Raw genomic sequence first — 21,216 nt, forward strand, 5'->3', positions numbered from 1 at the left:
GCTGAGCTCTTGGTTGTTTCAATTAAATAATAAAAATCACTTCTTCTTAAAAGAATAAGAAAAGCTGTGAATTACAAATTAGCTGTCTTTCTTTCTCTGTCCATCCACAGGTGTCACATGACTTTGCCATTAATTTCAACCCAGAGGATGATGAATGTGAAGGTAAGCTTAGGGCTTTGTGCACCAGTTTCCCTGAAAAGTGCATCTCTATGCTGATGATACTAGAATTAACCTCTGCTAGCATATCAATAATGCTCAGCAGGTGCCTCATCACAAATTTCAGAAAAAATAATACATGTAAATAAATGATAGATGTTAATATGATCCAAGAGTAAAGAAGAAAAACAACTCCTCCGTACCATTTTTTATTAATTTTTTTTGCATTATTGTGTATATTTTTGTACTTACTCAAGAGTAAGTTATAGTAATGTTTATGTTTTATTATCTTTATGGATTTCATTATTGATTAGTTAATTAGTTCAAATACACATGAATAAACCAAAATATGTAACTTTCCTTCTTTCAGAGGATTTAAGTTATGTGAGACAGAAAACATATTCAATTCAATTCAATTCAATTTTATTTGTATAGCGCCAATTCATAACAGAAGTTATCTCAGGACACTTTTCAAATAGAGTAGGTCTAGACCGAACTCTTTAAAACATTATTTACAGAGACCCAACAGTACCACCATGAGCAAGCACTTGGCGACAAGGGCAAGGAAAAACTGCCTGTTAAAAGGCAGAAACCTAGGACAGATCCTTCGGCTCTAGGTGGGTGGTCGTCTGCCTCGACCAGTTGAGGTGAGAGAGAGAGAGAGACAGAGAGAGAGAGAGAGAGAGAGAGAGAGAGGGAGAGAGAGACAGACAGACAGACAGACAGGTGCACAGCAACAACAGTATTGTACAGTAATAGGTCCTCTTATAATTCTTTGCTAGGCTGCAGTGAATGATTCATTCCTTGTAGTTTACATTGCTTGTTGTGTAGATAACTGTGTTGATGTTTCCTTCACTTTACTCTGTGCTCTCTTTGATCAGAGATCCAAGGAGTGGTTGAGGCATACCAGAACTGCCTTCCTAAGATCCAATTGTATGGCCCAACCAATGTTTCTCCCATCATTAACAGGATAGCCAAGCTGGCAGCAGGCGACGGCAACATTAAAGATGCTTCTGTGAGTGTCCCTTTATACTCTATTAAAAAAATATATGGATGTAATACAGTCTTTGTTGCTGTGCTTCCCACTGAGTTCCCAGAGAGAGTAGCCTCTGGTTCACCTCACTGTCTATGGTAATAAGGCCCTACAGCTCAAAAGAAGAAGGGACCCATTATATACGGAATTAGTATTCTTTAAATTATGTATTGAGGTAATAAATTGCAGTACTGCTAAATTTTTAAACATATTTCTGCACAACTCCAGTTAAAATGTGATTTAACACAAGTGGCTTATAGAGCTACTGTGCTCTTTCCTTAATATCCCTTTGGGAGTAAAAACATTTTATCTGCTTACTATCTTAAGTTACCCACTGGCTAAATGTACATTGTGTGATAACTATTATACTCGTGTAATTGCACTGACCTTCATGCAATCATTTACTCCTCAATGTTCCTATTTGGTTAGTAAGTAAGTAAGTACAGTGAACAGTTAGGCTTTAAGGGCACACTCGGTTTTCAGTAAAACATAAGCACAGTCAGGTTACCAACAAACGAAGTACTATTCATGGGACCAATCAAAAGTGATTACTGTATATTGTGCCATGTTAATATTCTCGTACTGTATTACTCATATTACACTGTTCAGTAGACACATGAAATTAATTTAACACATACACGCATGCACAAACCTAAAATTTCACTGCTGTAGTTGCTCTGTCTTTTGATTGTAATACACTCCTTGTTTCTGTTCTTGATCCCCTTGTTTTCTGTGTAGCACTTTAACAAGGCCCATATGCACATAGACTTGTCTACTCAGTGGCGGCTGTAAAATTATCTAAGACAACATGAAAGGCCTACTTCAGGCCACAGCACCCACTGAGAGGTGTCCTTGTTTATAACCACACATTGCTGTTAAAATGAGTTAATGTTAACGTGGATTAATTCACACTGAAAGCTCTTATGTTCTTCCAGCGATACCACATCCTGCTCATCCTCACGGATGGAGTAGTGACAGACATGGCAGACACCCGTGAAGCCATTGTACGAGCCTCCTACCAGCCTCTCTCCATAATCATTGTTGGTGTGGGCAATGCAGACTTCACAGACATGCAGATTTTGGATGGAGATGACGGAGTCCTACGCTCACCGAAGGGCGAGCCGGTCCTCAGGGACATTGTGCAGTTTGTGCCCTTCAGAGACTTCAAAACGGTCAGTTCTTTTCTCTGTCAATCTTCACTTATTGTCTTTCAGTTTCTCTTCAACCCCACTCCTTCTTACTGTTGTGCTAGATACTTATGGATGTCTTTTTTTACATTACACCACCCTCCCTGTTTAAAAGAGCAAACAGGAGGCTTTTGCTGGCTTTGCCAGTGCTACAGATGGGCATCATGGACTGGAGGAGAGCCAGAAATTTCTTCAAACACGAATGTATTCTAAATGTAGCTACATGCAATCAGTGACATTTCAGTTATACAGTTATTACACTGTTACGGACTAGATGTCTCATGTTCTAAACAGTAAAATTTCCCAAAACAGTAAATATTTACTGTATACTGTATAGTTAACCTTATTATTAATTGATATACATCACTCATTATTTTAGGAAATAGGATTAAAGGAATCTTACAGTAAAAAAAATCATAAGTGCAAAAAAATAATAACTCCTCCTTCCCACAAAGTGTTGAAGAAATCTAGAGACATTTATTGCCTGCACTTGTGTATTAAATGTTACCCTTTTGTAATGCGTCTTATGCTACTGAAAATTGTTGTTGTTTTTTTAACCCATGCATACTAGTTTAACAATAAGAAATGAATTAAAAAATATTCTGTATCTCAAATTAAAACTAATTTCAACAGTTGTTTTGACAACTCCAGCTGTTCTCTGTCTTTATTGCAGGCTTCACCTGCAGCCCTGGCCAAATGTGTTCTGGCAGAGGTGCCCAAGCAAGTAGTAGAGTACTACAGCCATAAGGCCATCTGCCCTATGTGTCCTGTGAGGGACTTATCAACCCCCATCCTCAGCCCACTTGCCACAACCCCAACAGAATAACCATCCACTCTGATCCTGGGACCAAGCTTTGACCGCAGCACCAGTCCGGCAAACTGAGAGGGAGAAAGGACGCATGCCTCGCAATTTTGGACAAGGACTAAAGAGAAAGTCTTTATAAATGTGTTGTTACTCATTTATTTAATTTTCCACTGCTATCACTGCTATGACAAAGACTGTGGGTTTTTTTTTATTTCTCTGCTCAGTGTGGATCCAGCACTTTTCCCTGGCTGTGCAAATTGACCATCCAGCTGTTTCAGCATCAGGAGTCCTGGAAGATTGTTTTTTCCCCTATTTTTTATGCATGCAGGCCAATCCTTCAGTGCTGATCCATCGATTGGATGCAGGCTTATTATTCCTCACGGCCCATGAAATTCAGTACCTACTACATTACAGTTTTCTATATTTTATCTTCAGATAATTTTGAAGATGAACTGTACAGTACTATGTTGCAATCAAAATTAGATTGCTTAACTTGAACAACTGACAATATTTAATCCAGATGTTACATATGAATCACACACATAAAGAAGAGATGCTACATTCAGAGCTGTTATTACATTTACCTTCCCACATAGTCATATACTTACGCCTGTCTGGCTGCAGGCTGTTGGCATTATTTTTAATTATTATTATTTTAATATTCCCAGACACACACAAAATATAAATCAACTATTATAATCTGTTGCTAAGATTAAAAGATCTTTTCCAAAGTGCACCAGCATTAACAATGAAGGTCACCAACCCCACCAGCAAATACAAAAGCAAACAATGCTGGGTATGTTTGGCAGTGAAAGGGTGCAGGTTAACAAGTTAGTGTAGTCTGTGTACAATAATTAGCTAAATAACAATAATTATCTAACAATTAATTAGCAGTGTGAGAAAACCAGGTGAGAAATGCAATGGAAAATCTTTGTTTAGTTCTGATGTGTCACCACTTCAGACCTGTTCACCTTGTGCATCTGTGAAACTGCAAGTGACCTAACAATGTGTAATATTTGCTATAGCTGCAGCTCTTTGTATACCTTTTCAGCTACAACAGGGAGTTAACAAGTCACACCAAGACAGAAAATACAGTCGGCTGGCACGTTGAAGTAGGAGATGTGTTTGGGTTGCTGTGGCTGTGCAGTAACAAAATGTTGCAAAGAGCTACCTTTTCGGAGGTTAGCTTTAAACAAAGCCCAAACAACATTTTTCTCTGAGAGAAGATGAATGATTGCACCCTATTTTTGGTCTTTTGTAAGGTTGCTATGGTTTAAGCTGTGAAAATCTTGCTTCATGTCAGTTGAATCCTTTCCCTCTGAATTGTTTGTTATTGTTGTCATTCCTGAGCCAGCCGTCACACAGGTAGCATTCTTCCAGTTTTCTGCCGTATTGGTCATTATTTTTTTATTTCTGCCGCTTTTTATGTGCAGTATAATTCTACTCGATGTTTCATAAGGAATTAAACTGTTGAGTACACAGTTTAGATCAAATAAAAGCACAAAGCTGATCAAAGTGAGCATTGTATAACACACAGTAATGTCCATAAAAGCATCAATGGAATTAGTTGTATCTGTTGAATTTACATCTCAATATTATATATATTCAGAAAATAAAAATAAAAAAAATCACTAATACCAAATTAATAAACTTAGTAAGGAAGTTTCTTACCATAAAATTAGTATTAATGGTTTTCTCATCATTGCACATCATCCAGAACAAACAGTTTCTTTTAAGGCTGTGCCAGATTGTTGCCATAGTATAGCGCATAGCCTGTGAGTGTCATGTTTTGGCCTCTTTATTTTCAAAAGGAACATGTTAATGCTACAGATGTGATGTACAGGCTGTCACTGAAATGGATTCTTTAAAGCAGAAAAACAAGTTGCCTGTTTGAGATGCTGTTTTTTTTTTAAATTATAAATACCTGTGTGAATAGTGCCGTCTTACAAAACCAGAAAGGAAAGATAATGTGTCCAGCTCTCATGTAATTACATTTTCAAGGAGTGTGGAAAAAGTCAACTGAAAGTAACAGAGTTGAATTGACTGATTGTTTTTATAGTTTTCAAAAGGCATCCTCATGGAATTTTTCAACATTTTTATCACTTGTGCAAGGTACCTTGACCCCCCACTCCATCTTTATCAAAAAAATATTTCCAAAATATACATTTCACCTCAAAAGTAGGTGACTGAACATTCATTTTATCAAGCATCCTTAAGCACTTGAATTTAAAAATATTTAAGAGGTTTTAATTAAATATAAATCACATAAAGTTAAATAAACAAATTCTTCACTGTAATGCCCTTGGTTTTTGACTGCATATGCAAACTAATCTGTTGTGTTAAAGAAGTACAAAAGGAACTTTCCTGATACAACACAAGCTTAACATCCCCTGAAAGTATATATATATTGTATATATATTATATATTATCAATAACGCTCAAACATAGTTGCCCAGCAGTCTGACTTAAAAGCATCAGAAACATAAACCCTCCACTGTTCACAATGCAGTATAAACCCTAATATTGTTTGGTTTGGCCTGTACATTATCTGTGGCTTGTTCTAGTAACGACTCTATACTTTGTATATTCGCTTAGTGTTTTTGCATTTATCTTATGGTGTATTTATGCTCTGAACACTTCTGAATGGTGACTGATTTACTTGGCTGAAAACCAAGCTGTCCCTGCCATTAAATGCATTGGAAGGATATCTAGTCTTTGTAGCTATTCTAACATACACATATCCGCCCCCAGGCTACAAATATTAATCTGACTTTGATTTGTCCTCTAGAGCTTCACCAGCCCTCCCAAGATATAGACTATTGACTTCTCATGAATGCACCTAAACACAGTTTGCTCTGTTTTCGGCTGCTCTCTGAACTCCTTTGAAGACCACAACTATTGAGGATTCTTCAGTCACTATGGATCACAGGAGGAGGCCTATTGATTCAGCAGATCCAGTAGATCTGAAGCCACACTCAGATTTTTGAATCTAAATGATCCTAGAGGGACTTTGTTCTCACGACTGAAGCATAGTTCCATGTGACTGGTTTACAACAGGGAGGGAATTGATTAAATAATTAGGAAATACTCTTCTGAAATAAACAGTATTTGACATTATAGGTTATTTATTTGGAAACCTTGTGCATGATGAATCATTTCTTTTTGTATTTACACATCTTAATACAGTCTTGCATACCAGCTTTTTCACTTGTAAAAAATGCAGTATGTCAATGTAAGGATTCCTGATTCTCAAAAGATTTACAGCGCCAAAAAATCGCCATTCTCATGTGATAATTACTATCACAAAAAGTGAAGCATTTTTGAAAGCCTTCATCTGTTAAACCAATTTTGTGCTTTCCCATAAATCTTGACTACTTATTCTGACTAAATATGAATAAGTGCAGATATCAACCAATATTTCTGCTCCTTGAGGGCAAACCAGCTGACGTATTAATATCTAAAAGGCATCGGCACTTCTTCTTTGATTCGTGCCTTACATGACAATTCACTCTTTCACCCCTATTACTTGTAGCCCCTTATTGCTACTTTTCCTCAGGTTATGAGCTGCACCAGCTCAAATGGTTCCCTGTTCTCTTAACATTTTTATGAGATACAATTGATCGATGACTGATCTCAGAACAAACAAAATTTTATTTCTTTATGTAATAATTAATTTTTTAAATATGTTAAGTTGTTTTTATTATCAATTAAGTAATGCAACAATGCCAAAATAAGTGTTTTCTCAGTTCAGATATCAATACAATGAGCCATGCAAATGTTTTGTGCTCTTCTGGGGTTACCTGAATTACAAAAAATTTATTAGATGTCATATAGTAATACATGTTAAACAGTGATGCATGGGTCTTTATGCCTCACCAGATTTGCCCAAACAAATAACTCTTCAGACCTTTTTCAAAAGTTATTTAAATTCTTTATCTATTTCATTAAGTGGCACGTTTCATTGCGATCAGTTATATTCAAAGAATATAATTGTGTGCTTGTGTGTAAGAGCTAGCTAAACCCAAGTGCACAGCCGTTTGGTCTCATCACTTTAAACATCTTCATGAAAAAAAAAAATTCTATTCATGTCTTAATGGGAAACCATCACTTGTGCCACAGTGGTGCAAACAACAGTGAGCTGAAACACTGGAGACAATAAGACCACAGTTCATGTGGCCATCTTGCACTGCGGGTTAAAAAAGAATTCACTGAGCTGCTTATTTCACCTTATCTGCTTGTACCATTGTCAGACAAAATTAACAACATTTTACACCACACTGATGTGTTTTAAATTTCCCATGCACACACTTTAACCCATCCACTGTTAATCAGAACACGGTTTACAGCCCATAACCTTAATATGCAACTGGTGTAACTGCAGGCCGTGTGGGTGAGAAGCAACCCATGCATCATTAGTAAATATTTGATTTCTTGAAAAGGAAGAAAGGGATTTATTGCATGCTTACTTTTATTGTTAAGCTGTGCTGTGCAGTCATTCCTTTGGGTCTTATGATATGCTAATATGCAAGCCTGCATTTGCACATACCTCTGTTCTTGTAGTTGACGCTCTCTGTCTTGCAGTTAGGTAAATAAATCTCATTATTTAACTGAAACTGTCTCTGTGATTTGTTATCATATTTAATGACATTTTAATGATTTTGTCAGAAATGATATATTACATCTGTCTGCTTTTGTCATCCAGTTTCCTCTGATCCTACTTACTCATCTCGGTGATCATCTCACAAAACATTTTCTCACAGCGCTATACCACTGTACAGAAGGGATGAATAGAAATGAGAACACGGTATTGTGCTTGATGAAATGTAGGTTATGCTATCATGTACACATTTGCCCTGTGTGGTTTGGCTGCCGATGCTGTGAGTACTTATTGCTCAGAAAGAGGGACTGAGCCTACTCTTTAATTCCATCAGACAGCTCCTTTCATTTAACGGCTATTGTTGAGAGCACTGAATAACGGTTGTTTCCATGGTGACACCTACTTGTGGGGAGACGTAGACCTTCATTTTTGTCAGATTCAGGGACAAAGATGCAGGATGTGGTGAGGGCTCTGGGAGGAGGCCATCCTCACATTATTATGAAAAAGAGGAGGCTTTGATGGCTGATTGGTGATGGCTGCTGTCCTTTGCAAGGCCACTGAATGTCCAGCGGGGCTTTGAGCCTCAGGTGAGCTCTGTGTTCAATATACACAGTCCTTCTCTTTCTCTGTCTCTCTGTTTCTCTCACTCCTATAACCCTTTTTGTGCCTGGCCATCTGATTTATAGCCACAATTAAAGGACACTCACCACCGCTTAACATTCACAGGCAATAAAATCAACAGCAGACTTGCACCCTGGGACAAGGTGCTGTTGTTTAGTGGAATCAGCTCATTGCTTCCATGTTATCAGATTACCGTTAATGCCTTTAAACTCAGCTGGGCTTCCCTAACACTGCTAGGGCTGGGAGGTCTAGCTGGAGGCATTGTAAAAACAGGAAGGACAGAGGAGAAATTGGTTTATTCTCAGTGGCTGGTTGCCTAACGCCTGCTTGTAATGAGGAAATGACTAATAAGAGATGGAGAATGGGAAATCTCAGTAGTAATTAGCTGTCTCCTCCTTCTCCCGAGGGAACAGAAAACACCTTTGAAATGCTTCCAGCTAGCTCCTCTGATGTTGTCTTTCATATGCTTTCTATCCCCCAGTCATTCGGTGTATTTACTGTACAGCACACACTTGTATTTAATGATGTATATACTTACACACAAATACACTTTGAAGAATGAATACATCCCAAATAAATAATGATAAACACACTGCTAAGGAAAAAGAGAAGACACAGCTCCACAGAAGGGACTATAGTTGTGATTTTTAGTTGAGTTTAATTGACCCTCTGGGAAAGTTATACTATTATATCATAGTTTTGCCTTGCATCACACATATTATCTCACTCTCCTGCTCCCTCATGTGCTCCATTCATATTCTGTCTCTCCTTTCTCACACACACACACACACACACACACACACACACACACACACACACATTTCAATTTTCACATTAATTTTGTGATTCAACTTAGTCATTGTCATTGCTTATGAGAAAACCCTCACTATCGGCATTCAATATGAGTTTTCCCTTTACATGGGTATTTAAGTACATTTCCACATTATAATATTGGAGAAAATAAAAAAAAACAAGACTAAGAGTTGGCATGCTATTATGCTCATAATGATAATGCTAAAATACAGATTAGCAGGTAATGTTTACCATGTTCCCCATCTTAGTTTACTGTGTTAGCGTGCTAAATATGCTGGTTCACACTAAAAAGAAAATAGAGCTGAGGTTGATGGGAATGTCATTAGTTCTGCATTTGACCCAATGATGCCACAGGATAAAGTTTAAAAAAAGGGATCATCAAAGTTATTACAATTCATCAGGGGAAGGACATGAACGTCTGAATCAAAATTCAAGGCAAATCCATTCAATAGTCGAGACATTTTGCTCAAAGCCAAGTGTCAGTCTGAAGGTGGCATTAGAGGAAAAGTCAGGATTTAACATCTGGGGTCCATAAATGTCGGCACCAAATTTCATGGCAATCCATCCAAAAGTTCGTTAGTTATTTGAGCCTGGACCAAAGTTGTACACAGACCAACACCACAGTCATCCCACTAGCATTGCTACAGGATAATCAATCTGCTTATAAATTCCCTGCAACTTGGGGGCCCTCTTGAAGCTTGGTAGGTCACCTGGAAGAGTGCTAACCACATATCAAGGCTGAGTCCTTGCCCAGGTTCATATCTGGCCTGGGCCCTTTGCTGCATGTCATCCTATCTCTCCCCCCTGCCTTTCCCGTATCTCTATACTGTCATTATCCAAACTAAAGCAACAGGAAAAATAATGCACCGAGCAGAAAGATGAGCTGTCAGTCAATTTATAAATATGTTGATTTCTGCAGGAAATGTTTCATCTTATGTCCAAATGTAAACAAGAGGGACAGGTTTTTACACTGATGTATGATGTATGAGCAAGGTTCAGTGTACCACAAGAACGGTCTCTATGAAAAAGAAACTCTCCTCTGGGAGTCGGTCTACGTGTTTGCAGAGGAATTACCAGCCTTTTCACACTGTAGGACATTCAGATGTGGCTCAGTGACTTTTGTGCCTCAGTCCCAGTCTCCTCTGTCTATGTGTCTGACACCCACATATATTGTAATTTAATTAGGCTCTAGAGTGCCTTTTTGACCAGCTGGACACAGCAGTGCTCAGTCACTGCTTCATAAACTTCCTTCCATAACTGCAAAACTTCGACTATGGGGACCAACAAAACCTCACATCCTTTTGTCCCTTGACCAATATGAAATCAAACAACTGATCCACATGTGGGAATCTTTGATGCAGTGGAGCCACAGCACCTGGGTGTAATTAGTAAAGCAAGCAAGGCAGGCAGAAGACGGATTGGAAACCCATTTTATGGCAACATTTTCTGTATTGCGCTTACAGTAGAGCACCAGTCTTCTTTTCCCATTTCTGATGGAACAAAGCAGCCAGAAGGTTTGAGACATAACAATAATTAATCATAATTCTTGAGGACATAAGGTTAATAAGTTAGAAGCCTGCAGTAGAGCTGACTGTTAAAGATGAAATCCATAACTTTTTTGGTAATCTTAATTTCATACCATCTGCTTGGTTGAGTTTTGTTAGATGTTAAGACTGGCACATTTACTGTAGTTAGACTTGTTTATGTGTTGCCTGATATTCAGACTCATTGCTCAAGGTAGCAGCTTGCTAACTTTCTGGCAATGCCAAGAGAGTCTGTTCAAACTAGAGCAACAGACAGAAATTATGTTTAAATTGCCAAATCTGTCTCATCTCATGCAGCTTTAGTGTGAAACTTCACCACTTTAGCAAAAAATGTGCCAAAAGCTATGGATTTTCAGCATTAAGTTGTATATCTTGTATAAAAAAAAATACGGGATGTGACAACATTTGTGGCACAGGAAAAACACATTTATGTGATCCAAATGTAATATTAAATTACATTTTTTTAATTTTCCATGTTGAATTCTAGTGTTGAGCCCATAGGGGCCTGTAATTAAATAAAGACAAGAAATAGTAGAATAATAATAGAACAGCACAATAATAAATTATTATGGATGCAAAACAACAGTGTGCAGATTCTTGACTACTCTCTTTCTTTCTTTATAGTTCTTGTATATTTCTTCTTTTTAACATGTGTACTTTGCCATTTGATGGCAGCAGAAAAAAGTTGGACACAACACTGACATATTATCACCTTTTCAGTTATGCAAACTTATAGCAAACAGCTGTAAATTTATACATTCAGCAGCAACAGAGCAACAGTATGACAAAACAATAAAGCTGTGGATCGACAGCTAAACAGTGAACTGAAACTGGCTATAAAGCTCTGTAAAGCTGAGGGGAGCTGCAGATTCAGGTTATAATTCTCTTTAGGACCCTTTTCACATTGTCACAAATTTTCTTTCACATTGATACTTTGTCATTATGAAAATATCAATCATAGCTGCTTCAAAGCTCTTTCAATTACTGTTAACAACATAAAAAGAGATGAATATTGTTTTGCTGAACAGTTTAGCGCTCTGCACATGTACCATCGCCTGTGGCAGAGTCGTGATTAGACATTAGTATCATTGGTGTTAAATTGTTATGACTAAAACATGTTGAGAACAACTGCTATGGGCAATGATGTTATCCACAATACGTAGGCAGCAACATGGTAACCACAAAGATGCAGCACCTGCTGTATGAATCAGTGAATCAACCTGCATGGAAGTATAATACAAACCATGAGGAGCAGAGAAGGACAGTTTTTCCCTTTGAGTTTCTCATACAGTATTAGATTCTCCCAGTGTCGAAAGATATCAACAACTCGTGCAGTATTATGTCACGAGAAAAATTCATACACTGAATAAAAAGAGGGTCATGATACAATATTGGTCTGTACTATCTGTGTGTAATGCAATGGCTGCTGTGGGGTTGCTAGTAGATGTAGCAAGATGAAGGGAACAATGATTCTTTGGAGACATTTTCTGGTCCATGATGATGATTGGCAATTATGTGTTAACCAGGTTAAATGGGCTTCTGTACACACTCATGCTAATCGTGGGAGTTGGAATTAGGATTGTACATGTGTGCACATTTCCACAGTGATTGATTCATTCAACAGAGAGTTGGTAGTGCAGTTCAACATTTGGGTTTCATGATTAGAGTTCACTGAATAAACTGTCACGCACAAATTTTAGTCAAATACTGTATATTCGTATGTGACCTATTGAACTAAGTTTGATTAAAATTTGGGTGATATATCAACTCATGCAGTGGCAATATAATGTCTGAACATTTTGCAATAAACTATTTAATGCCACTAGTTATATCTTCTAGGCCTTGTTATTAATTTGACTCATTCCCTCAGATAAGTGGCAGACAGTGTGACCTCATGTTCAGACATTATTAGTTCAGACAGATTAGTAAATCTTTCAGCCACATAAAATGTCACCAGTGTCAGGTCCTTTGAATAAAAGAGAAATAGCTTTTGCCTATGTCATTTTTTAACAGTCATACGGGGATGTGTTTTAGAAGAAATATCAGTTTCTTCATCGACAGTACTTTCAAGCTGGACTGGTAAATGAAGCACACTTTCTGATGATACCTAAGTGGGTTTTCTTTTAGTAAGAAAAGTAAGGAGTAGCACTAGCAAAGTCACAAGCCACAAACTGGATAAATAATGTAACATGTGCTGTAGCTATTTCCCTGCATAAAGTAGGTAAACAGTCAAACATCAACTCCAAAATACAGACAGAGGTCACAGCTGTGTGCTGTCTTATCAGAAAATGACATCTTTTGAACTAAAATGCTATTATGGGACTTTTAGCCAAAGATAAAGGACAGTGTGCATCTGTGATTCAGCATACATCTGCCACAAACAATAAGAAAATTTGTTTTTAAGGTTAACTGAATGAATCACTTGATATTTTATGCATGAATTTCCGTAACATTCAACACAAGATATAAAATGTAGAGGCTTATTATTTAGACACGTTGATTGTCTCAGCCTGAACAAATTTGTTACAGTTTCATGCTGAGGTTTGTTATTTGAGCCCCTCCTTCTCTTGTATTGACCGTGAGGTTACATTGCAATGCAAGATCTTCCACGTTTACTGGACCCAAGTTGTATTTACGCGAGTAAAAGCTCATGATATTCATGAAACGATTTTTTCTGCTTCTATCTATATGATGCCATTTAACTAAAAAACTCTCATCAGGTTTTTTCTGATTGGCTCTTCTATCAGATTCTGAATATATGATGTTGAAATGTTGATTATCTCTCGGGAAACAGGAGACAGTTTTCTATCGATTAGAAATGTCATTTAAGATCCTAACTCTTTCCAGATGTTGCAAAAGCATACAAGGTGGCTTGCTAAACTTTGTTACCTATTGATCGGTGATGTCTTTAAAGAGACTCCTCATGGGCTGGTTTTTGTAATCTAAATTGTAGGTAACCCTTCCTTTTACAGTCCCCTAATTACCAGGTATTTACCAGGTAAATATATGGTAATTCATAGCATCTTCTTGTGTAATTACCACCAGTATAAGAAGGTAAATACATGGAAACTACAGCTGAAGTACAAAGTATTTATCTGGTAAAATATTTTACAGTGCACTGATTACCAGGTAGTAACCCGGTAAAACATAGAATGTTCTTGTGTAATTTACACTAGTAAAAGAAGGTCAATACAGGGAAACTACAGTCAAAGTACAAAGTATTTACCTGGTAAAATATAATGAAATTACACTGTATTATTGGGTAATTACTGCTGGTAACAAGTAAGTAAATACTGAGAAACTACAACTGAAACACGAAGAAAAAAATCTCCACTACTGCCCATCTTTTCAACTGATTACCATGTAGTTAACAGGTTTAGGTTGGTAATTACTCAGATATAATTGTATAAAATATGGAATTGTTTCTATTTAAGTTGAACATTTTTTCCCGTATTTACCTGTTATCATCCTCTGCAGGAATGGTTTTCCTCTGCTGCCGTGGCCCAGTATATCTTCTTAAATATTGGGTACGTTCTTGCATATGGTTTTAGAACTTACCCAACATGTATGCTGAAACTGTACTGTAAAAGGAAGCCTTGCTTGTTTCCATGCTATTACTATGTTCTTACTAAATTCTTAGTAATAGAATATTCCATTGTCTATGCAATTAAATTAATTTGTATCATTCATGTTCCACAACATTACTAAGTAAAACGTGACAAATTACCCAGTTAGTAAGATGAACCTGTACTGTAAAAGGAAGCCTTGCTTATTTCCATGCTATTAACAGGATCTTGCTATACAATTTGTAATAGATTACTCCCTTTTCCATGCAATCAACACAAACTTGAACCACATATGTTCCTGGACATTATCAAGTAAAACATGTCAAATTATCCAGTAAGTAAGCTGAACCTGTACTGTAAAAGGAAGCCTTGCTTGTTTCCATGCTAGTACTATGTTCTTACTAAATCCTTTGTAATAAAACACTCCATTGTCTATACAGTTAAATGAATTTGTACAATATAAGTTCCACAATATTACTAAGTAAAACATGTCAAATTACCCAGTTAGTAAGATGAAAATGCACTGTAAAAGGAAGCCTTGCTTGTTTCCATGCTATTAACAGGCTCTTGCCATATAATTTGTAATAGATTACTCCCATTTCCATGCAATCAACACAAACTTGAACCTTAAAAGTTCCACAACATTACTAAGTAAAACATACCAAATTACCCAGTGAGTAAGATGCAACTGTATCACACAAAAAGGAATGTTTAATACCAAGATATAACAAAGGCACAGTGGAAAGTAACAAATTGTGCTAAAGTTTACATGGTTGCAACCATGAACAATTAATAACAATTAAGAAATTGATATAAGGTTAGAAGTTGTACCTTGTGTAATTTATGAGATCATGCTTTTCTCAGTTTTTGAAACAAGAGAAAGGATTGGAAGGTTGTTACACTTTGTAACATGCTCTTATGTCTTGAAGTAAGCGTCTAAGAATGCCTTTCCTATGCTCCTTTCCAAGCCAGTGGTTCCATTCTATGAACCGTAAGTTAATTTTTAAGGCCCTCTCTGTCAGGTTTCCCCTGTATCTGTAGATGCCTTCTTTGAAACTTCGCCATGCCCGTTCAATGTGCTGTGTGTGAGCACCACTTCCAGGGTGTACAAAATGTCTCTGGTGATTCACCTGATAGTGAATGTATCCTTCACGTGACAATCTGTTGTAGGCACGCCAGGAATCACTAATCACCTCACTTCCAGGTCTGATATATTTTCGGATTATTGTAAGTAATTGCATCCTGGATCGATTTTCCACCAGCTTTAAGACAGGACGTCTACGGGACCTCTTCACTTCCAGCATTCCAAAGACCCACGAGCGTCTTCGCCAGGTGGGTCCACGTCGTCCACGTCCATACTGAAAATAAGCAAAATGTCATGCTTTTATGAAATTCATCTGAAATTATAGTTAGACTCACTTCAGGGCTGTCTGATTCACCCCCATGTGCTACCTGGCATATGACATTTCATAGGGCTAGCGTCCAAATCCAAATTTTTAGGTGTCATATTTTTCTAAGCAGACTATTATATGTATTTGTATGCTATGCAATAGACATATGTAATGCAGTATTACTAGCAGCATTGAGGCTGATCAACAGGACCTGATTCTAATCTTAGATTAATATAGATAAATTTGGGTGGAGTATTTTACTCTATGAAAACCTGTTTCCAATGTATTTAGTACTGTAGTAATTCAGATGTACTGTACTTTCACAACAGAAATAACTATTTTACTTACATAAACAAACCTTACCTTCTGCTTGTGTCTGAATTTACTCTCATCTATTGCTACAAAAGCTCTCCTCCCTCCAATTCTCATTTTTTCCGTCTTCTTTCCAGTCGCCTAACTGCTTCACCACAGATTTCTCGCAACAGCGTAGTTACTCTGGTCAGTGATTTGCTGCTTCCACATACTCCATCCTCTATCATGTCTACTTGTCTCTTCCTCAAGCCCTGTGACAAACTGAGACAAAAATGACTAAATATGACAACTATCAACATATCATCAATTGCGTTTTTCTGAAACACTTAAACACAACAGTGTAAGACAGACACAGAGAGAGAGAGAGAGAACCTAACCTGTGCATAAGTTTCATCCATGATGGTAATGGAATATGTGATCTGGAGAAAACTGAGCCCTCTCTGATGGACCTCGTGATGGCCCTGCCCTTGTGAGTTCTTCTTCTACAGCACCTGTACATAACAGTTTGTCATAGTATCGCCATGGTTACACTTATATATATTTTTATACTAAAAAAATTATAATGTTAAATGAATAAATAAACAAACAAATAAATAAATAAATAAACCTACATAAAGATAGCTCACATAAGTAAATTTTGTCTTCTTTCTTTCACTATTATAATCTGATATAAAAGAAACAATAGCTAGAGTAAAATCTACATGAAGATAATCTGTTAAGATTTGATCAATTTAAATGTTACAATATAATATAATGGCATATTGATCCTTACTTACCACCTATATCCATCCTTGGTTGTGTTGGTTCTTTTGAATTTCATTTTGTTGTTGCACACAGGGCATCGTTTCTTCCTTGCCAACAACCTCTCCCTCTGCATCCATCTTATTAACTTTTTACCCCCTTGCGCTGTCTTCTTAATTAATGTTCTTGTCAATGTCATATTAGGCCTACTGAAATATTCACACATTAAGTGCTCTGTGCGGGCATTGTTCTTCTTCTTTGCTTTTTTATGGCGGGGGGGCACCAGCTTTCCGGGTGTATAACCGCCACCTGCGCGGGCATTTTTGTCCAAATTTCCACCTGATCTCTAGGAACATACCATTCTGAACTTGGTGTTAGGGGAGGGGGAGTAGGATAGCGCAAAAACAGATAGGGTTAAATCATTAGATCGCGGTAATGCCAAGTACACGTTTACTGTTAATACACAACTACTCTTACCAACTGTTTAATGCCATTTAATGGACTATTCCTTTCATTGGCTCCCCCCATAGTGGCTCGCCAGGTAGAAGGAGAAGGCGCCGGCGGAAAGTGGCAAAACACATCACGTTTTCATACTATCGTGGCAAGAAGAAGCATTTTGTCAAGGTATTTTGATAATGCAAGATAAGTTAACTGTTTTGTCTCGAGCGAAAATTTAGTCTCCAGCAAGGGCTGGCTCAATTCTCCGCGGTGTCTGAGGCTACTGCTCCCTCAGACACCGGCAGGTCAGTGGCAGCTACCACCGGAAGTGCTTCTACTATCTACCGCTGCCACGAATAGAGCCAGCCCTTTCTCAAATTAAGATGCATAACGTTATTCCTTTATTGTACTGCATTTTTAATACCGTAACTGATGTTCATTAAACACAACAGAGAACAAACGTTACCAAAGCAGTGGATTCTCTCCATGGCTCTAAGCTCCTGTTAGTAAGTACAGTCCAAGTTCTAAAACAGACTTACTAGTCTTTCTTTCTTTCTTTCTTTCTTTTACATTTAGTCATGCCATTGACACGGGGTAAGAGACAAACTAAGTCGAAACAAACCAGCCACCCACCAGATGATGACATGCTGCAGTCTGGTTATGAAGGTAACATAGTTTTTTATGGAAAAGGATGTAAATACTACAAAAGTATTTTATGTGTAGCATTTGGTTGCAGGAAGGGTTTTTCCTGGCTCAAAAGGGGTAATTAGTGCTGCCCCTGTCAAGAGGGGTAGTGCCCTCTGTTGGCATTTACTGACCTGTACTATCCAGTATATCCAGGCATGGTCTGAAAATAATAGAATATTAATACACAATAATAGAATATAATATACTACAAGTAAAAACATTAAGTGTATAATGGCCGCCTGGTGTAAACTTTTTATCATGCAACCTCCTCTGGTTGATAATTAAAACAGGTTTTGGAAATACACTAACAGCGAGCACCTGCCCTTGTCTTTGCATCTTTTTTAGTGGAAGAGATTGCACAGCCATCTGCTCCAACTACTGCCCCAACCATGGCTAAGTTTAAGGAGGATTATAGATTGCTAAAAGAGGAGAACCGCCTTCTAAAAGAGGAGAACCGACTTCTGAAAGAGGAGCGGGATTTCCTTAGGCAGAAAGGTCTCAACCCAGTGAAGACCAGACCCTCAACATCTTCAAAAGGTATCCAGACAGTGTTCTTCCCAAAAACAACATGGAAAGCTATTTCTATAGTCTAAATGAGTTGCTTATTTTGTATCCATATCATACAAATAATATAAATATGCTACAATAAGATAATTTTTTTCAAGCGCAAAATCAGAAAAAATAATTATTAGAAAAAATATTTATTTCATAATTTTTGTTACTCTGTTTAAGGGTCCGACAAAAGGAGGCGCATGGATTCCTCAGACTCTTTAACATCTGACTCTGAGTCAGACTCCTTCTCTGAAGAAGAAAAGAGGAATAAGAAGAAGAGAAAGAATAAGAAGAAGGAAAACCCTGCAAAATTTGGAAAAAGAGGTAACTTTCATCATTATGAAAAGGATAGCTCACAATCATCTTATATTATACAGTCTTATTAGGCTTGTACGTTATCATAGTTCAGGGTATTGCCAAGGGCAGGGTATCGTGAACAACTATAATGCAAGCTGATTTTCAATGTTGACCATGTCCTACACAGAATTTAGTACGATCGCTATTTGTTATAAACACTGTATATTAGTTAAACAGAACAAGAACAATTAAGGCCCACAGAGATATTCAAATTAAAGTCAGAAATGTTTTAAACCCACAGTTTTTGAATGCAAATTATTATTTTTTTAAAACTTCAAATGGCCTTTTCTGTTTTAAATTTTTCCGATTTCCTGTGTTGATCCGGGACCATCTGTATTGATATGTGCTTCAGTATGGAGTCGGTCACGGTGGGTGGCTAATAGCTTTTCGCATGAAGCCTTCAGATTATTGTACATGTTCCAGGTGACAAAAATGGACCTAGTTTAGTGTATGGAACATTTTCATCTCAGTGTTACAAGCTCTTATATTCATAAAGCATAGGGTTAGTTCAGGCAGGCCACAACGACACGCTCTATATCAGCTGTCAGCAGCAAGCAAGCCTAGCCCCATCAGCTGATCACTCAGCTGACTTCACCAATGCTCCTATTGGCTAAACACTTTCAAAGCTCAGTATTTAAACTGCCCTCGCCTGGCTTCTCTTGCTGCTTCCTCCACTAGCTGACTTCAACCCACCGCCGCCCCCAGCTCCCCCTGTTGTGCTTTCCGCCTGTTCATTGTCATTGCTGCTGTCTGCTCTGTCTGGGTTTTGCTGCTGCACTCCCTGCTTATAGTTTCAATGTAGCACCCTCATGTGTTGACTGATTTTCTTTGGGGAGAAGTTCAGTGCCAGTGTGCTGGGCCTATCATACAGCACTATTTATTGAATTAATCACTTTTATAAGAGTAGAGTGAAGGAGAGGAGTGCAGAGACTAGATTACATACATTATTTTCCTCTCTAACTCTAGAATGTCCTGTTATGTAAAACCAAGATTATTAATGTTTGTGTGATTTTGATATAATGTTAATAGATCATATTTTATAATCTGTCTTGTAGTTCAGGGTCCAGAGGACGTCGTACACCGATACAGAGCTGTTCTAAAAGAATTTCGGCGTACAAGGAGCATCAGCCTCAGCTGTGAATCGCTGAGCGTTGACAGAAATACAATCGCCTTAACGGCAATCATTGCAGAGGTGTGGATTGCTGCAGAGGGTGAAGATTTCGGGCTGCTGCCAGAGTTCACTGAGGAGGACACTTTAGGAAACTACGCCAAAACCTGCAAGACCTTCCTGGAGGGTAACAACCCGCTTGAAGAAAAAATTAAACAAATGAAAAAAAAGTCTGAGCTGCTACCCATAAAATGCAAATTTAGGAAGTGAGGGTTCACATTACTACTTTCCCTATGGTAGGGAGTTGAAGGGTAGAAGGGTTGTTGAAAGGTTATATGTTTTTGAGTTTGTCTTTGCCTACTTTCCAGTCGTAAAGCTCGTGTACGGCAGCATACTTTATTTCAGATTTTAAACATTTTGAAGAGTTCTGTTTTTGTTTTTCTGTTTAAGTGTTGTCTTTGAACCCTGAATCTTTAGTAATAAGTATATATTACTTAACAATGTTCATGGTAACTTTGGTACATCTTGTTACTTTCCACTGTGCCTTTGTTATATCTTGGTATTAAACATTCTTTTTTGTGTGATACAGTTGCATCTTACTCACTGGGTAATTTGGCATGTTTTACTTAGTAATGTTGTGGAACTTTTAAGGTTCAAGTTTGTGTTGATTGCATGGAAAAGGGAGTAATCTATTACAAATTATATGGCAAGAGCCTGTTAATAGCATGGAAACAAGCAAGGCTTCCTTTTACAGTGCATTTTCATCTTACTAACTGGGTAATTTGACATGTTTTACTTAGTAATATTGTGGAACTTATATTGTACAAATTCATTTAACTGTATAGACAATGGAGTGTTTTATTACAAAGGATTTAGTAAGAACATAGTACTAGCATGGAAACAAGCAAGGCTTCCTTTTACAGTACAGGTTCAGCTTACTTACTGGATAATTTGACATGTTTTACTTGATAATTTCCAGGAACATATGTGGTTCAAGTTTGTGTTGATTGCATGGAAAAGGGAGTAATCTATTACAAATTGTACAGCAAGATCCTGTTAATAGCATGGAAATAAGCAAGGCTTCCTTTTACAGTACAGGTTCATCTTACTAACTGGGTAATTTGTCACGTTTTACTTAGTAATGTTGTGGAACATGAATGATACAAATTAATTTAATTGCATAGACAATGGAATATTCTATTACTAAGAATTTAGTAAGAACATAGTAATAGCATGGAAACAAGCAAGGCTTCCTTTTACAGTACAGTTTCAGCATACATGTTGGGTAAGTTCTAAAACCATATGCAA

The 21,216-nt window shown here is 37.5% G+C and overlaps 2 protein-coding genes and 1 long non-coding RNA gene across 9 annotated transcripts in view; 2 read left to right on the plus strand and 1 right to left on the minus strand.

Annotated features, from left to right (window-relative positions):
- cpne7 (copine VII) overlaps positions 1 to 7,794 on the plus strand; it is a 32,078-nt gene extending 24,284 nt beyond the window's left edge. For all 5 annotated transcript variants that reach the window (XM_051380155.1, XM_051380154.1, XM_051380156.1 and 2 more), the window contains 4 exons: positions 111 to 162; positions 1,038 to 1,171; positions 2,125 to 2,361; positions 3,050 to 7,794. In XM_051380155.1, coding sequence (XP_051236115.1) covers positions 111 to 162; positions 1,038 to 1,171; positions 2,125 to 2,361; positions 3,050 to 3,202 — 576 coding nt within the window. In that variant the 3' untranslated portion in view covers positions 3,203 to 7,794. The remainder of the gene's footprint in view (positions 1 to 110; positions 163 to 1,037; positions 1,172 to 2,124; positions 2,362 to 3,049) is intronic.
- A 7,221-nt stretch (positions 7,795 to 15,015) lies between these two features.
- Positions 15,016 to 17,160, minus strand: LOC127352149 (uncharacterized). The gene is made up of 4 exons (XR_007881048.1): positions 16,802 to 17,160; positions 16,403 to 16,516; positions 16,077 to 16,286; positions 15,016 to 15,680 (listed from the first exon to the last, which is right to left on the minus strand). It is a non-coding gene; the product is annotated as an uncharacterized LOC127352149 (long non-coding RNA).
- An 87-nt stretch (positions 17,161 to 17,247) lies between these two features.
- On the plus strand, positions 17,248 to 20,492 carry LOC127352148 (coiled-coil domain-containing protein 106-like). Of its 3 annotated transcripts, XM_051380322.1 has the most exons (6): positions 17,248 to 17,390; positions 17,781 to 17,870; positions 18,237 to 18,428; positions 18,624 to 18,767; positions 19,153 to 19,168; positions 19,856 to 20,492. In XM_051380322.1, the coding sequence occupies exons 2-6, from the start codon at positions 17,783 to 17,785 to the stop codon at positions 19,938 to 19,940; spliced, it is 525 nt and encodes a 174-aa protein (XP_051236282.1). In that variant the 5' UTR covers positions 17,248 to 17,390; positions 17,781 to 17,782; the 3' UTR covers positions 19,941 to 20,492. The 3 variants fall into 3 exon arrangements, with proteins under 3 accessions (XP_051236282.1, XP_051236280.1, XP_051236281.1); XM_051380320.1 differs by lacking the exon at positions 19,153 to 19,168; XM_051380321.1 differs by lacking the exons at positions 17,248 to 17,390; positions 17,781 to 17,870; positions 19,153 to 19,168 and adding an exon at positions 17,579 to 17,710.
- The last annotated feature ends 724 nt before the right edge of the window (positions 20,493 to 21,216 follow it).

This window comes from Dicentrarchus labrax, unplaced genomic scaffold, assembly GCF_905237075.1.
Source record: "Dicentrarchus labrax unplaced genomic scaffold, dlabrax2021, whole genome shotgun sequence".
Lineage (NCBI taxonomy): Eukaryota > Metazoa > Chordata > Actinopteri > Moronidae > Dicentrarchus > Dicentrarchus labrax.

What these genes read in the sequence shown, in the direction of transcription:
- LOC127352148 (XM_051380320.1), top strand. Translation starts at nt 17,783, where the DNA reads ATGCCATTGACACGGGGTAAGAGACAAACTAAGTCGAAACAAACCAGC. An exon ending in ACCCTCAACATCTTCAAAAG is followed by an intron (nt 18,429 to 18,623) that starts GTATCCAGACAG and finishes ACTCTGTTTAAG; the next exon opens with GGTCCGACAAAAGGAGGCGC. An exon ending in TGCAAAATTTGGAAAAAGAG is followed by an intron (nt 18,768 to 19,855) that starts GTAACTTTCATC and finishes TCTGTCTTGTAG; the next exon opens with TTCAGGGTCCAGAGGACGTC.